Source organism: Myxocyprinus asiaticus, chromosome 11 (genome assembly GCF_019703515.2).
Source record: "Myxocyprinus asiaticus isolate MX2 ecotype Aquarium Trade chromosome 11, UBuf_Myxa_2, whole genome shotgun sequence".
Classification (NCBI taxonomy): Eukaryota; Metazoa; Chordata; class Actinopteri; order Cypriniformes; family Catostomidae; genus Myxocyprinus; species Myxocyprinus asiaticus.
This window is the reverse complement of record NC_059354.1, coordinates 18667501-18685045: the sequence shown is the minus strand read 5'-3', so window position 1 is coordinate 18685045 and position 17545 is coordinate 18667501. Positions and strand designations below refer to the sequence as shown.

Sequence of the window (17545 nt, the reverse complement as noted above, 5' to 3'; positions counted from 1 at the left end):
GCCAGTTGCCAGTCTTACCCGCCTTTTAACTGTGCACATGACTCAAACATAAACAGTTGTATAACTGTCATGCTCAATAATTTAATGCATTTAACCCTTCTACTGTCTTCGTTAGAAGCCAAAACTCTTAGTATTCCTAGTAAAAGTTGACGGAATACAATAATCATGTCAATTTTTAAAGAAATTTAGTAAAACTAACTTCACTGTAATTACTCTAAATGTATGCTTTTCTTTTGGAATTTTATAGTAATTAAACCTAATTTACCTCTAAAAGACTAAATTACAACATTTATTTTTATTTAAAATAAACACATTTTATATTAATTTCACTTAATTAAAAACATATACTTCATTAAACTAATAAAGAATTAAGGAAATATCAAAATGTGTCATGCATTTGGAGCATCTGTTGTCTTCTACTGAAAAAAACAAAAACAAAAAAACATTTACATGAAATTATAATTATAACAAGTAGATGGTTGCAGCGATCCATGCATGCAGCCTGGTCACTGTAGACCAATGTTTTTTTGATCTGAAAGTTAATTTCTAGATATTATTGCAAGTTATGAATTTTGATATATATTTAGATATTATCAAAGACTATTTGTCAGTTTCTTATTTTTTGTTATAAACCATTTATTTTGCAAACATGAAAATTCTATTCATATTCAGTCAGTGAAGTAAATGGATAAAAAATGCAAGATAACGAACAGCAATAAACAAATAATTCATAAAACAACAGTAATATACATTGAAGAAGAAGAATAAAGTCTTGTAAGAAAGTCTTTTAATGAATAATAAAGTCTTGAAAATCACACAATAGAGAAAGTGTTTTGTCTGGATGGTGTTACTACCACACCTAAGTTGTGTGTGTGTGTGAGAGAGAGAGAGAGAGAGAGAGAGAGAGAGAGAATCTAATTCTTTGTTTCTTGACTGGGAACACGAAAGGTGTAACAATGTTTGATAAAAAAGCACCTAGATTCATAGAAACAATTTAGATTTTTTGTGTGTTCAGATGGCAAATGAATGAAAAGTGATCAACCAAGCCTTGTACTGCTCTGATGAAGGAAACCATTTTTATAAAAAAACAAAAACAAACAAAAAACAATATTGGTCAAAAATGACAGAAGACATTAACAGGGTTAATGCAGTTTAATTTTGCCATTTAACTTCAGTATCATACACAGATACAATAATTGCCTGTTCACTGAGGAAAGATGGAACAAGATTACTGTAAACAAATGCAACATTCACAGGGTCCTCTTGTTAAAAAATTATGGTTGTTGTAGCTGATGTTTGCTTTAATAGTCGATGTCTTCGTGACTCCAGATAGACTTACCTAGTGAGCACGAATTATCTATGGATAATTATTCAGGAACAGACATAAACTTGAAACAAACTACATGCTTGTATTGTTACATTTTAGATGTTACTATCAAAATGGTTCAAATATGATTAACTTGTTTGGCTATTTGCACACAATATACAGTACCTGGGTTGAGAATTGTTTTCAATTATAACACATAATAGGATTTTTCCCTTCACAGTTCAGATGATTCAAATCACTGCACATAGCATCCACTCGAGCAAGACATACACAACTGTGATAAGGTCAAAATCATGTCTCAAGTGTTTTAATATTTGTAGTCTTAAGTCTGACTCAAGGAAGAGAAGCTATAAATAGGAGCAAATTGTGTATTCATCAGGAAATAATTGTATGACCGTTTTGGAAATGGCATGCATTTAAAAAACACCAGATGCTCATTTATTTATGATGCCATGCAATGCTCAACTGCTTAGTCATGTCATAAAACCATGTCCAAAATCTTCAGTTCTGTGAGAGACTGGAATTTAAGAGTCAGCTATAAATTAATCACTTCCAAATACTAAATACATAATTATTCAGAAAACACAAAGTACACATATGAAATTTCCTTAATATTGAGATGACAAAATAGCAAATAAAATCAAGAACTCACATTCCAGTTATTTTGCAGAATTACTTTAGAGATTTATTAAACACAAGAAGTCTTACATTAAGCCTATTACAAAATAGCAAAAAAACAAAAAATGTGCCTCTCCATCATAAATGACACTGAGGCTTATTAGTCACATATTTTCAATACTGAAGAAAGAGCTAATTATTTAGCTTCATGTTTTAGCTTCATTTTGCCTGACTGGTTAATAATTCAGTATATATGACACTTAAGAGTCAACAAACTACAGTTTCTTGTTAAACAGTGTTGTTTATTAAAGAGAAAAGATATTTTCAAAATCAGACACTTCTAAAAATTGATTTTCTGATTTATTAAAATAATTGATCAAGTTAGTGAAAACCCACAATAACCTAAAATCAGAAGTATACAAACCAATGAAAAGTTTAAGGCCTTAATCTCAGAAAGTTGAAGGTGTTATCAATAATGTTCTCTTGTGAGATCCATTCTTCTACATAAATCAGACTATAACCATGTACGATGCCAAGCAAGATATTCAAGATATTTGCACAATAGGGTCCCATTTGGGTGAGTGTCTTGATTTGGATACATAATTTTCCGAGATTAAGCCTTTTTTGGCAGAATGCATGTTTTGGATGGACCTGAAACACTTAATGCTCACCAGCAGGTTGTTCAATTAAAACATAAGATTTTGAGCCATATTCAGGACAGTTTTAGGGAGTAATACCAAAGCAAATACAGCAGCCGAAAGCAGTCCATTGAAATAATTCAAGAGTCCATCTTCCATAATACAGCACACAAAGTCAATTAGTCCACAAACATTGAGAAAGTGCTTTTGTATTCATTACTTGTGCTCAGAGAAAAACCCAATGTCAGTTTTTAGAGCAGTGTCAACATATCTGAGGCTGTTGATGGCTTCAGAGTTTTTTTTCCATCAGGACCCTTTGACAGATTACCATCCAAACATATATTCCATAGCCTTAGACACAAAACTGTCATCCTTTTTTGGTGTCTGTTGATCTGACACAACCTACAAATAAAAAAAGAAAAGCAGTTCACAAATGATGCTTTTACAATATAATTTCTTACAGCATTCTAACTTCATTTTGTGAAAATTGCAGTAGCTACAAAAGACTACAATGTAACTATGAAGTGTTTTTTTTCTTAGCTTCACTGTTGGCATGGTTACTGTGTTTTGCCTTTCTAGGGCAGAATAGTTCACCCATTTTCATCATCTTTTAGTGGGTGAATGGGTGAGTGAAACTGGTTATTGGTCTCTTTTACCTGGTAGTCACTGCTGGATGCATTGTAAGCAGAGCTGAGAGGTCTCATGACAGATCGCGGAGTTGATAAAGGGTGACTGGGGGTGCAGAGAGCCTTCAGCGGGGGTGTGAACACAGAACTGGAAGTACTGCATTTGTCTGAAACTTCCGTTACACTCTGCCAAATAAAATACTCCCAATGTAGCATTATCACAGTTACAAATATTAGAGAAACATTTCAATCCATCTTCTTTCTACCTTATCAATACATGGTTTGGCACCAATCATTATGGCTTCTCCAAATATCTTTCCATCTTTGCTGAGAGCTTTTCGTGCCTGCAGTTTAGACTGATACTGAATGTGCATCCAGTTTCCTGTATTAGACATCTGCAAATAAAAGAAACAATTATCCATTTAATAATTAATAACTCATAAAAATTAGCCTGTAATGAAACTTGATCTGTATGAGAATGACCTGTACTTACTACATGTTTAATTATGTTTCCATACTGTGCAAACTGTAAAAGGATGTATGAAGCAGATGCTGGAGGGAACCTGTGCACAAACAGAATTTAATGTTTTAAAAAAACCATGGAAGTGATAAAACCAGACATCATATTTGTGCTAAAATACTACGATAAATGAATGCAATAGAACAAAATAGGTAAATACCAATAAAAGCCTGGGGCAAAAAAAAAATCACAATGCTTTGCAATTAGGGCTGGGCAATGTAGCCAAAATCTTTGTTTACATAATTTATCAGCCTTTTGATGATATTTGAAATATATTTAAATATTATGCTTTGAAGTGGCTTAACAGGGTGTCAGAGGAATCTAGGGCAGGGCGATAGGACAATGTTATCAAATATCGACGATATCTTACAAAGATCCCGATGCCGATTGAGACTCTCAATTGACAGATGATGATTGACAATATCGGGAAATGGCAAAACTATGGACCTGGAAGTCACCAAATAGGCTATATTAAACAGTGGCCAGGGTATGAAACAAGCACCCACCACCTGCAAAATGCGACAAGGCTGAATCCAGTTCACAAGCTCCTCGTCCAAATGTATTTCATGCGGGGGTAATTTTGCTCATCTACCCGCAACAGGCAGACGACCTGTAAAATATCTCGGAGTGACGAATGACAAGAAATGCTGTTAGTCACAGACACGCGCTTGAAGAAACACACTTTATTATATTTAAGAACAGCCAAAGAAAAGCCGCCAATGCTTGTGTCTGATTCGCTGTTTGTTCAGAGGCGTGCAGCACGAGCCTTGTGGAACACACGCATGTAAAGTGTTTACTCTTTTTTTTTCTCTGTTTCATTTGTCTGAAAAATGTTTGCTAGCATAATGTCATCTATGAGAATGCTGCAAATTATCTTCGATCATATCGGGAGTTGCTGTGTGTTTTGTTCACTTTATTTCCACGGACCAGTTCGCTGTTAACATGCATTTTGAACTTAATTCTGCAGGTTCAGTAATATATATATCTTTGTATTAAAGAAGTGATTAAATCATAAAATAATACAAGACATATTCACCTTGAACCTAAAATTGAGTTCTATTTTATTTTCTATAGGCAGCATAAACTGTACTACCAAAACGCAATACAAACACAAATTCGATAAGAACACACATTTGGCAGCATTATTTTGGGAACACAAGGGAATTTATTAGGTTATTATTATAATTATCTTTACATTTATAATTGTCTTCAGTTCTTAATCTGTAGCCTATTAATAATTTTCCACTTGTTGTCTCTGACTGATACGTGCGTGATGGCAAATAGTGCCGTTGGAGACAGTAAATGTTTGGATTTGGGGAGGAGGTTAAATATGATTTTTTTATCACTTTGTTATTTTATTGCTTTTTTCGTTAAAGTGTAATTTGAATTTTGAAATGTACGAATTTTTTCGTATTTCAATAAATGAATTACATTTTTAAAGCAAAATCAATAAAGCAAAAATATCGGCAGTGGGTTTGACGATATAATTGTGTATCGCGATATTTAAGCCGATTATCAATAAAATTTTATTTTTTTACATAATCGCCCAGCCCTAGAGGAATCATTTCACCCAAAGTGCAGTTGTTGCCAAGGAGATTCAAAATGCTGAATGCAAGAAGTTAAAATAAACATCTAGTCTGTTTGGGAATAATCAAGATGTTTCCTGCTTTTGAGTAAATAAACAGAAGGAAAAATTAGATTTAACCATTTTCCCTCTTTTACGCACTGATATAACAATATATGGTGATAAACAGAAAAATGTTTCAACATCTGTTTTTACTAAAACATTTTAATACAAAATTGCCATATGAAGACTTCCATGATCATTATAAGGTATAATACAAATTGTTGAATCAGATTTTTTAAAATGATTTATTGAAACGGACAGTTTGAACGGATTCACAGAAATAAATCAAACACCAACAAACGACTCTAGAAGAGGCTGCGCTACAAATAAAAACAATCTGTCACTCAGACAAACAGTGTTGTAATATACTTGTGCCTGTTCTCACCATCATGTGGGATAGAGCTCTCTCTCTCTCACACACAGAGAGAGAGAGAGAGAGAGAGAGAGAGAGAGAGAAGCTGCGCGCATATATATATGTATGTATATATACACATACACATACAGGTGCATCTCAATAAATTAGAATGTCGTGGAAAAGTTCATTTATTTCAGTAATTCAACTCAAATTGTGAAACTCGTGTATTAAATAAATTCAGTGCACACAGACTGAAGTAGTTTAAGTCTTTGGTTCTTTTAATTGTGATGATTTTGGCTCACATTTAACAAAAACCCACCAATTCACTATCTCAAAAAATTAGAATACATCAAAAGACCAATAAAAAAAAAACATTTTTAGTGAATTGTTGGCCTTCTGGAAAGTATGTTCATTTACTGTACATGTACTCAATACTTGGTAGGGGCTCCTTTTGCTTTAATTACTGCCTCAATTCGGCGTGGCATGGAGGTGATCAGTTTGTGGCACTGCTGAGGTGGTATGGAAGCCCAGGTCTCTTTGACAGTGGCCTTCAGCTCATCTGCATTTTTTGGTCTCTTGTTTCTCATTTTCCTCTTGACAATACCCCATAGATTCTCTATGGGGTTCAGGTCTGGTGAGTTTGCTGGCCAGTCAAGCACACCAACACCATGGTCATTTAACCAACTTTTGGTGCTTTTGGCAGTGTGGGCAGGTGCCAAATCCTGCTGGAAAATGAAATCAGCATCTTTAAAAAGCTGGTCAGCAGAAGGAAGCATGAAGTGCTCCAGAATTTCTTGGTAAACGGGTGCAGTGACTTTGGTTTTCAAAAAACACAATGGACCAACACCAGCAGATGACACTGCACCCCAAATCATCACAGACTGTGGAAACTTAACACTGGACTTCAAGCAACTTGGGCTATGAGCTTCTCCACCCTTCCTCCAGACTCTAGGACCTTGGTTTCCAAATGAAATACAAAACTTGCTCTCATCTGAAAAGAGGACTTTGGACCACTGGGCAACAGTCCAGTTCTTCTTCTCCTTAGCCCAGGTAAGACGCCAGGAGTGGCATAACAAGAGGAATACGACAACTGTAGCCAAATTCCTTGACACGTCTGTGTGTGGTGGATCTTGATGCCTTGACCCCAGTCTCAGTCCATTCCTTGTGAAGTTCACCCAAATTCTTGAATCGATTTTGCTTGACAATCCTCATAAGGCTGCGGTTCTCTCGGTTGGTTGTGCATCTTTTTCTTCCACACTTTTTCCTTCCACTCAACTTTCTGTTAACATGCTTGGATACAGCACTCTGTGAACAGCCAGCTTCTTTGGCAATGAATGTTTGTGGCTTACCCTCCTTGTGAAGGGTGTCAGTGATTGTCTTCTGGACAACTGTCAGATCAGCAGTCTTCCCCATGATTGTGTAGCCTAGTGAACCAAACTGAAAGACCATTTTGAAGGCTCAGGAAACCTTTGCAGGTGTTTTGAGTTGATTAGCTGATTGGCATGTCACCATATTCTAATTTTTTGAGATAGTGAATTGGTGGGTTTTTGTTAAATGTGTGCCCAAATCATCACAATTAAAAGAACCAAAGACTTAAACTACTTCAGTCTGTGTGCATTGAACTTATTTAATACACGAGTTTTATAATTTGAGTTGAATTACTGAAATAAATGAACTTTTCCACGACATTCTAATTTATTGAGATGCACCTGTATATATATATATATATATATATATATATATATATATATATATATATATATATATATATACCACATGATGATGGTTAAAACAGGGTTCGTACAGATGCTTCAAAGTTACATTTGAAGGACTTTTCAAGCATTTTTATTTGTTTTCAAGGACTATGCTCGAGATGTCATTAAAACTAATTCTTTATTTGTTCATTTTAAATAAAAATATTTTATTCATTCAGTTAATTTATTTTTATAAAGCACCAGTTATTACAAGTACAACATATCTCAATGTGCATCTTTAATTACATATTCTCACAGTAACAATTCTTGGTTCATGACTAAATTGATGTGCAATTGTAGTGTGCTCCTTTAAAACGCACTTTACTTTCCAACAACAGTAAAGATTTATGTAAGGAACTGACCCAAATTGCAAATGGGTCATTCTCAAAAAAATTTCCAACTTACAAAATATCACAATTTTCCGTTCAGTTTTTGCCTGTAAACTCTGAGAGTAAACATTTTATAACATGTTGACATTATTTTTTATTCATAAAGGACAACTTGGCTTTTATTTAATTTTGTTTCACGAACGAAGCAAGTTAACACTAATGAGGGTTAAATGGGTTACAACGCCACATTTTGAGGGTTCAATGGGGTACAACCCCAGATATTTTTGTGTGAAGATATTAGTAAAAAAAAAGTGAATTAATAAGTTAACATGCTGGGAAAAATCACTATATGCATATTTAACCAGCCTCTGAACTTTGACATTAAAAAATATTTTCCACAAATTTTGTATTTAATTTTTTTTTTTAAACATTACAAAAAAAAAAGAAAAGAAAAAGGTTTAATCATTGATAACACCAATGCCATGAAATCAAGGGACAAACATTCTTGTTAAATTATTTCAATTATTAATAAAAATTTTGTTTTGCTTTTTTGCACACTTGTTCGTCCTTGCGCTAATGCTTGTATTAAAAATAAATACATAAATAACTTTACATGTCATAGAAGTGGTGTACCAGATGAAGGGGACAAGGAAGTTTTTCAGGCAATTGACAATTTCAAATATTTTCAATTTTTTTTCTTTTTTAGCAAAACAGAGTCAAGCCATTTCATAGAATCATACCTTTTAAATGTATTTATTTTTTGCTATTTGAAAGCATTTTCATGACTAAAAAAAAGTCAAGGGACATGTTTGTCAACATACAGTATTTTGATATTGACCCAAATGTTGTCAGAAATAACCTATTTTGTGAGACACAAAGCTTTCTTTACACAAGGGGGCGCTAGACGACTCACAAAACTGAATCCTCCATTGATCTGCATTCAAATCTCACAATGTTTTACATCTCATAATTTTTTCACTCTGGAGAGTAATTTTTAATTAAAACTGATAATTGCAAGAATTCATACTTGTTAAATCCGCCACAACAGTATCTATAAAATACTTATTTTTTTAATTCTCCAGTAACAATTGATTGTGATTGGCCCATTCTGAACAGAGCTGCCAAAAGAGTAACGTGCCACGTGACATCGCCGTCTATGCGCTGCCTGCTTCAGCAGTGGTCTAGTGGTCTGTTGTTGTGTTTTTCCGAAAATAAATAATACATTTCATTTACTAAATTAAGCAAAGCATTTTATTACTATAATTCAAGAACTTTAAGCACCTCTTGGTAAAAATGTCTATTTTCAAGGATTTTCCAGGACTTAAATTTGAAAAAGGAAATTCAAGTACTTCAAGCACCTTGTACGAACCCTGTTAAAATGAAAACTGGGCTATGGTTAAATCTTTTTCTTTTATATCAATCTAAATAATGGATAACATTTGGAAATATCAATCAATGTTTTCAAAATTTGGTAAATTACAGAAAAATTCTAGTTACAAAAAACAAACGCTGTTTTTTTTTCCTACTTGGTTTGAACTCAAGAGACACGCCCATTGTACAAAGGAGCCACAGTTTGTTCCTGGCAGGCAGCAGATGCCCTAACCCCACCCACACGCTAATCCTAATCACATGGAGCCTGTAAGGCAGAGTAGCCTGCAAGGAACAACCGATGGCACCTTTCTCCCATCGTGTAGACACCCCACCAAAAAAGCAAGTAATGAGAGCAAGTCACTACACAAGAAAGAGCTGCAAAATGTAATGACACAGTCTTCAGGAAACTTAAAAAATAAAAACGTATTCAAATCACTTAGAAATGTACACATTGTTGCTTAATTTAATATTACCAGCAAAATTACATAAATGTTAAATACATATTGCCCAGCTATATTTTCAATAATCTAAAAATGCAAGCCAAAATGTACACACCCAAACACTGTGACCCAGGTGTCATCCAGCTGGTCTTCAGAGGACAGAGCATCTCCTTGTGTGAAGAAGGGATCTACTTGAGCTGGGGAAAGTGTCATCTTCCTCTGTTGTCCTGCTGGGCTAAACAAATTTGAAGCTTAAAACAAAAGAAAAGAAAAAAGAAATTAAGCTTAATTTTTGAAAGAACATTTTATTTAACAAGAAATTAAATCAAATAAGTGTATGATAGTAACCTGTCCCTGGTGTCCCTGGTAAACCAGACAGTGGTGTATGCACTCCAGCAAATGGCTGTGAAAACAAGCTAAACTTATGAGTTAAGGAAAATTAAATTCCATAACAAATGGCAAATGCTCCTTTTTCATTAATAATTCTATTAAAAATTAAGGTGAAGTGTGTAATTTCTGCCGCCTTTTTACAAAAATGTTTCCACAAACACTCTGCCTTATGCATTGTTCGGTAAATGGTTAGTCGTGTCCCAAACTCACGGCAATGGCTGAGCCAACAAAGCAATTTTAATAACGGAGCAGAGCCACAGTGTTAAAGAGCACCTATTATGGTTTTTAAATGTGCCTAATTTTGTTTTAAAGGTCTCATACAATAGATTTACTTGCATCCAAGGTCAAAAAACATTTTAATTTGCTCATAATTTAAATTGCAGCATTACCTTTTTTTCCCAGTGTCAAAAATGACTCGTTCAATGATCCGTTCTAAAAGATTCATTCTAAACTCCTCCTTTCAGAGAGCCTACTCTGCTCTGATTGGTCAGATGTCCTAGTCTGTTGTGATTGGTGTACCGCTTAGTGTAGTGTTTGAGGGCGGCTCAGAGCTGTTCACGAGCAGCCAATGAAGACCAGAGGCAGGTTTTTTGTTAGCAAATTACGTAGGTTAGTACAGGAAGTAAGTCTGGAATTACAAACAACTCGTTTCAGGTGTTCAGAATCGATTCTTTCTTTTGGGAGTCAATAACTCCATTTGTCGTGCACTTTGATTTTTGAAACTTTGCAGACTTTTTTTACATTCACAAACAGCTATATAACACACTACATGAAAGGTAATATTTGAAAAACCATAATAGGTGCTCTTTAAAACATTACAGGGAAATCAACCTAAGCCTGGCTTACTTATAGTTTTATCTGCATTTTAAAAACCACATCAAATCAAATTTTCCTGCTTTTAATCCACATCTGTTAGTTTTAAGGTAATCTATATGGGCCCCATCCCAAATGCCACACTTCATGTGGACTTGTGGTCTCGTGGCCTTCATCTGCACATTCCCGGCCGCAAAGTCTACAAGGCCGTAGGGGGTCACATTTGACATTTTAGCGCTCTGAGTGGTGCTCGCGAGTGCCCCCTTTACACCCTCAATGCGCCCTTCAGCTGAGCCCACATCATTGTGGGTTCCACAGTGCATTACTACCCATCGTTCCCCACTGCTGATCCTCTTGACCAATCACAACAGATTGGAGTTTCCAAGCTGGAGGAAAATTCATGGCGGACGAGGCAATGTCAATTGCGGATTAAAAGTTTACTTTAATAATCTTTTTTTTTTTTTTTTTTTACTGATTGTCAATGGCTGATCACTTGCTGCTTATGTGTAAAAAGTGTAACTTCTTAGTCTGATGTGTAGAACTGGTTCAAAACTTTGTTTTGAATTTCCCAGAGATAAAGAATTACTCCTATTCAGTTATCGAATAATTTTTCTTGGGGAAGTTATATGTTCATATAAGTAACCTAATATTAAACCTTTGCTATTGTGGTTTCAAAGAGGATTTTATAATTATTGTAAGTCTAAAACATCAAGACAGGAGAGAATAGTTTAGCTTGGAAGATTGCTAATATTTATTGATATGGCAACATTCGCTCTACCAGTGATATTTACACTTGCATTAGTGTGGCTGTGTTTATTTTATGATTTTTTTGCAATCTATGGAGGTATGTTTTTCTATACATTTGACTGCGCTCTAAGCACCTGCATGTAACCATCCATGTGTCTGAATCAAGTTTATTTGTTCTCTAAATATTTAAAACATGAGGCCCCCCACCCCCCCAGTAGTTATGTGCGCTTTGTTTTTCAGAGGTTCTTGATTAAATTGTCTAATTCTTTATTGATAGTGTTGCTTGAAATTATTTAATAAAAACAAATTCAAGAGTGACTATAAAGTGTGTTCCTTGATCCTATCCATCAATGCCATGACTTTTTCAAATAATAATTTGTAAAAACTGTATGCATAAGAATAACAATGTAAAAAATGTATCATCTGTTTGAAGTCCCAAATGCACACTTTTATCACTCATGCATCCTCATGGACTTGCTGACTAGTGTCCCATCTGTCTGCACTTGCTTACGTCACCAAAGTCTGCACTCAGAAGACCACCGCAAGGGTAGAGGCTGCCATTTGGGACAGGGCCATGGTAGTGTAGTTCTAAACACTGACAAAACTGGTTTTCAGAAGACATAAGCATTTTAAATCTAGTTTCCCTCTTAGGGCTGAACAGACTCATTCATCATTCTTTAAGTTTTAGAGTTTGTTTCTCAAAACATTGATATATTGTTATGTTTTACTCACTTGTTTCTCATTTATCTATATTGGACTTGTACAACGGCTTCAGCCTCGTCGTAAGCAAAGATCGTAATGTGCGGTGTTTGTTTGTGGGCTGTTTATGTAGTAACATGGTTAGTTAGATCATCTTTCGTTTCTCAAGTCAGTGGAAAAATGGTTGAATTCTGTATTGAGATCGCTTCTCAGTTTCCTCTGCTGAATACAGCTCTGGCACGAGAAGTAGCAGGGGTGTGTGTGGGCTGCAGTATTGGGTAAGTTACTCTAAAAAATTAATTACTAACTACTAATTATATCTTCTACAATGTAATTAGATTACTGTACAAGATTACTAATTAGTTTGTCTGAAAAGTAATTGCATTACTTATTACTTTCTAAAACCCTTATCAACCTGGAAAATACAAGGATAGACTTGAAATTGTTCTTTTAATTCTTTCAAATAAATCATATAAAATAAAATAAATTATTCATGACCTGGCCAAAGAATTTAAGGGGGCTGCATTAAATTAGAAAACATACATTTTAACATTAGACGTTAAATTTCTATTTTAAGGGTACATTTACACGACAACGATGTACTAAAAACGGAAGTTTTTCCTTTGCATTTTTGAAAAGTTTTGCGTATAGACGACAACAGTGTCAAAACGATCCCCGTTCACACGGATCCACGAAAACGACTAAAAATGCTGTATTATGCATCCCAGGCCAGTAGTTGGTGATGTCATTTTGTAAAGAAACACTACGCGCCTGCGCACATAAGCATTCTTCCACAGAGCGGTGAATACAAACAATGAAGATGGCGAAAGCATCGAGCAATTTTGTCTGGACGGACGATGAGGTTGCTTTATTACAATTATTTTGCTGGAGAAGCGACAATAAACTCAAAATCTTGAGCAGCACAAACACAGTCCTGTAGTCCGCCATTGTAGTTTTGAATGTCTCGCGCATTTTTTTAAAGTACTCACGCGCATGCCTATGGACTGAACACATAATACGCGTGCGCATGATGTCATTGTTTTCACAAATTCACGTTTTTGTATGTTTACACAGAGACGATAACGCCATTGTTTTCAAAAACTTGCACTTTGAAACCCGTTTTCAAAAGTTTGCACACTGTTGGGCTGCAATGTAAACTAAAGCCTATCGGCTATGTTTATAAAAGGCAAGAGCCGTTCAACAAGTCCGTCTGCCCCAACTTCATGTTTAAGTAGAAAATACAGACCAATGAAAACTAAGCTTTTCAAGGCACTTCACAGGGACTTTAAGCTGGGATAGAAGAAAGTATTTTAATACAGAAGAACTTCTGTTTTATGTCTCTCCATGTTCTTCTGTACACACAGGATGTGCTTCAGTCTCAACTTTACAATATCTACTTCATGCAGTTTATAGTCCTCACTTGTTTGCGAGCAGCGAGAGGTGACATTCCCACACCAGAGCTGTTGAGGTCTTCATAAATGCTTCTGACTGGAGGGGCTCCACTCTTGTCTTTAGGTGTTGGGACAACCGGCTGTGGAGGAGATCCCCCTGATGGAAGAGCGGATCAAATATCTTACAAAAGTGAACTTATGCAATTTATTTAAAAGGAGGCATTGACAATCATAGCTCCTTTCTGGTATTAACAAAATACCATAAAAGGAAAAGGATAAATAGTTGTTTACCAGCCAGCAGAGGAGACCTTGTTTCTGCCCCACCTCCCGTCAACCCAAAAGACCTAGGTTGAGGTGTAACTGGAGCAGGAAGGTCTCCCATCAGAAACCCAGGTAAAAACTGAGCCCCAGGCTTGGGGGAGGTTGGGGAGCCGAGTGTCATTGGTTCAATACCTGTTTTTTGAGACATCACAATTGTGTATTCAGTGTTAGAGTTTTAATACGTCATGCAAATTATAGTCTAGCATCCATCAGTAAATTACATGTTTGCATTTAACAGCTAGTCTTAGAACATTTTAACAGTTTGAAATGACCAAGCACGTCCAAAACTAATTCAAGAGGCAACTCCAAACTTTAACCCTTGTGCGTCAATAAAAAAAAGTTACTTAGAAGTCAAAAATGTCTGCGTCAAAAAACTGCCATAATAATATTATATTAATATTATTTTCCACTTTCAATTAGTTAATTTTTTTAACCAACATCAGTCCTGATCATAACTATCAAATATTCATTCATTTTCAGAATTTTAACCCTTTAAATGCCAGTTTGTTTATATCAGGTGCCCAAATTTTTCCTATGAAGGGCCGAAAATCAAACTTGATTGAGGGCAGTGGGCCTAAAGTAAACGTTGCATTCATCAAACTGTATTATTTTAAAATTAAATATTAATACTGTAAAACACAGAACTCTGAAATTTAAATCATCAAGTGTCCTATACTTGCACAATGCACATAATTGATTTCAATATAATTACTAAGTATGTTTCTCTTTCTCATTTGTGAGTAATTTTGAATAAAATATCTGTTAAAAATGTAAGCATCTCTTACTGTCTATTTAAGAACAGCGCATCTCACACTGAACACGGTAGTTCTGTGCAGTTTTGGAGAGATGAAGATACAATGGCATGACGTAATACGATCATGTAGGATATTGTTTTATGACAAAGATATTAAAGATATTTCTTATCATAGACCTAGGCTACACACTGTCCTGGATTTCACTCAGTACTGCCATATACTGGGAATACCAAATGTAAAAGGATTATTTAAACAATGCTGTAAAATGCTTTTGCGTAGTTAATGCATTTAGCCTACTTACTTTTATTTGACAAAACTGTTTTCCTGTTGTGATATCAAAAACCTGAATTGTACTTATGCTTCTTTTAAGAGGCGATGGATTAAGGCTGAATGCATTACATTATGAAAGGAAATAAAAGCTACAAAGCACATTTCTGCAATTAAAAAATTGAAAGGCCTATTCATTTTGTTGACTCCAAAATATGATTATGATTAAGAACCTGCCGAAATATGGCATTGTATCTTATGGTTATTAAAAACTATTACTAAACGATTTTAACTATTAAAAATCTGCCTAAAAACAGATAGCTGCAAGTAAACAAGATATCCTCACGTTTGACAAACGAATTCCAGTATGTTGCACACAGATGTTATACACACCCCAAAACAGGGTTTAGTCAGAATAAGAAGATGAAATATGAAGAATTAGTTTACTGCATTACCGTTTTTGTCTAGCTGGCAAGGCAGAAAAGGGATTTTTGAGAGTACTGGTCTGTTCACTTATAGTGCTTGTTGTAATGTTGTGCGGTGTTTGGAGTGAATGGAACCGTTGTTTATATTGAAATGCTCTAGAGTTGAGGTACTCGAGTTTGAACTCGGACATGAGTCCGAGTCCAATTTTAATGGACTTGGACTTGTCACAGCCTCGGATGCATTTTTACTCGGACTTAACTCAAGCCTTTGGGACTCAGGATTTATTTCAGAGTCCAGGATATTTATGATGCAATGAAAAAATAATAAATAAATAAATAAAACAGAAATTAAGGGGGGCCTGGGTAGCTCAGCGAGTACTGACGCTGACTACCACCCCTGGAGTCTTGAGTTCGAATCCAGGGCATGCTGAGTGACTCCAGCCAGGTCTCCTAAGCAACAAAATAGGCCCAGTTGCTAGGGAGGGTAGAGTCACATGGGGTAACCTCCTCGTGGTCGCTATAATGTGTGGTTCTCGCTCTCGGTGGGGTGCGTGGTGAGTTGTGTGTGGATGCCGCGGAGAATGGCATGGGCCTCCACACACGCTACGTCACTGCGGTAAGGCGCTCAACAAGCCACGTGATAAAATGCATGGATTGACAGTCTCCGATGCGGAGGCAACTGAGATTCGTCCTCTGCCACCTGGAAGGAGGTGAGTCACTACGCCACCACGAGGACTTAGAGCACATTGGGAATTGGGCTTTCCAAATTGGGGTGAAAAAATAAAAATAAAAAAAATTAATGAACACATCTCTGTCTGCATGCAGCTGTATTAGCCCCTGAAGTTGTAGATGTAGCCAGAGTTGTTTCACTGTGTTTAAGCAAACACACACAGTCTGGGGAAAAGAGCATTTTTGCTAAAGCAGACAGCAACTCTAAACAGATAAACAGCACCTATTTAATACTGATTGACTATTTTCAAAGCATTGACGAGCTGCTTAAAATACATTCTTTTACAGCATTTGTCCACCATTCATAACATTTAACCATGCACAATAAAATATTAGGATAATTTGGGCAGTGAAATATTTTGTTTATAATTTATAGCCTACAAAATGTATTATTTGATGACAGAGTTTGTATATGAAGCTAAACTTCATGTTACGAGATGAATTTAGTTGGTTATGACGTTTTTTTAACATTTTTTTTATTTTTTTGTAAACCACCAGGTAACTTATGCATATCTTTTTTTTTTTAGCCTATATCTCTGACACTTTTGAAGGACAATTCTGTTAAATTTATGACTCAAAATTATTATTCTCCATGTCTTTGCAGATAAAGAAGAACTCAATGAAATTTTCTTTGGTTGGTATTTCAAGATTTCAGACTGATTGCAGACCCACGGGGCTGCCGCTCAAGCAAATATCAATTATTATTTATTTGTTCTATCTTCTGCCGTAGCAGCTGCAAGATTCACACAGACACATCAGGCATTTAGGTAAACGAGCAGCACGCAGAACTGCCCTGCATTGTGCGGTTTCCCACAAATTAACTAGAAAATCATGTCCGTGATGACATGGCCCTAATATTATCAGTGGGCTTTTCCAGTGTTTTTGGATGTAGCATTTGCAGTCAAATCGTGAGACGTAACTTCTCAGCGAGTGCTAATTACTACTGTGTTGACTAATTTGTACAGTATGTATTTTCTCAAATCAGTCGGCAGACAGTGAAAAAAAGATTCAGAAAGAAATCTCAGTAAAGACTATTATTTCTTTAGATAGGGATAATTTTAAATGAAACTAAATTAAATTGAACTGACAAACTGAAAATTAAGTAGAAATAAAAACTAAATTAAAATTCGAAATAATAACTCTGGTTGTAATGACTAATGCAGCTTTCACTTTCTTTATTCTATGTTTGAGTGGAGGGGAAAAGCAAACAAACAAATAATTGAAATGTCAACAGAACGCAATAAAAAGTGTGTTGAAGGACAGTTTTGTCTTCATACACCTAAAGCATATGCTTTCATTCTGAAACCACTTTGAAGTTTGTTCAGCAGGATAGCAATCATAACATGTATATATGAAATTCAACAGAGGCGTTTTTGTTACATTTATATTGACAAACTGTTTTT

General features: G+C 35.4%; 1 protein-coding gene across 1 annotated transcript in view; it reads right to left on the bottom strand.

Annotated features, from left to right (window-relative positions):
• Positions 1 to 1146: 1146 nt before the first annotated feature.
• Positions 1147 to 17545, bottom strand: part of nup35 (nucleoporin 35) — a 17277-nt gene continuing 878 nt past the window's right edge. Inside the window, exons 2-9 of the mRNA XM_051710052.1 lie at positions 13937 to 14098; positions 13675 to 13802; positions 9954 to 10008; positions 9721 to 9856; positions 3703 to 3772; positions 3476 to 3604; positions 3240 to 3395; positions 1147 to 2985 (exon numbers count right to left, since the gene is read on the bottom strand). Coding sequence (XP_051566012.1) covers positions 2908 to 2985; positions 3240 to 3395; positions 3476 to 3604; positions 3703 to 3772; positions 9721 to 9856; positions 9954 to 10008; positions 13675 to 13802; positions 13937 to 14098 — 914 coding nt within the window. The 3' untranslated portion in view covers positions 1147 to 2907. The remainder of the gene's footprint in view (positions 2986 to 3239; positions 3396 to 3475; positions 3605 to 3702; positions 3773 to 9720; positions 9857 to 9953; positions 10009 to 13674; positions 13803 to 13936; positions 14099 to 17545) is intronic.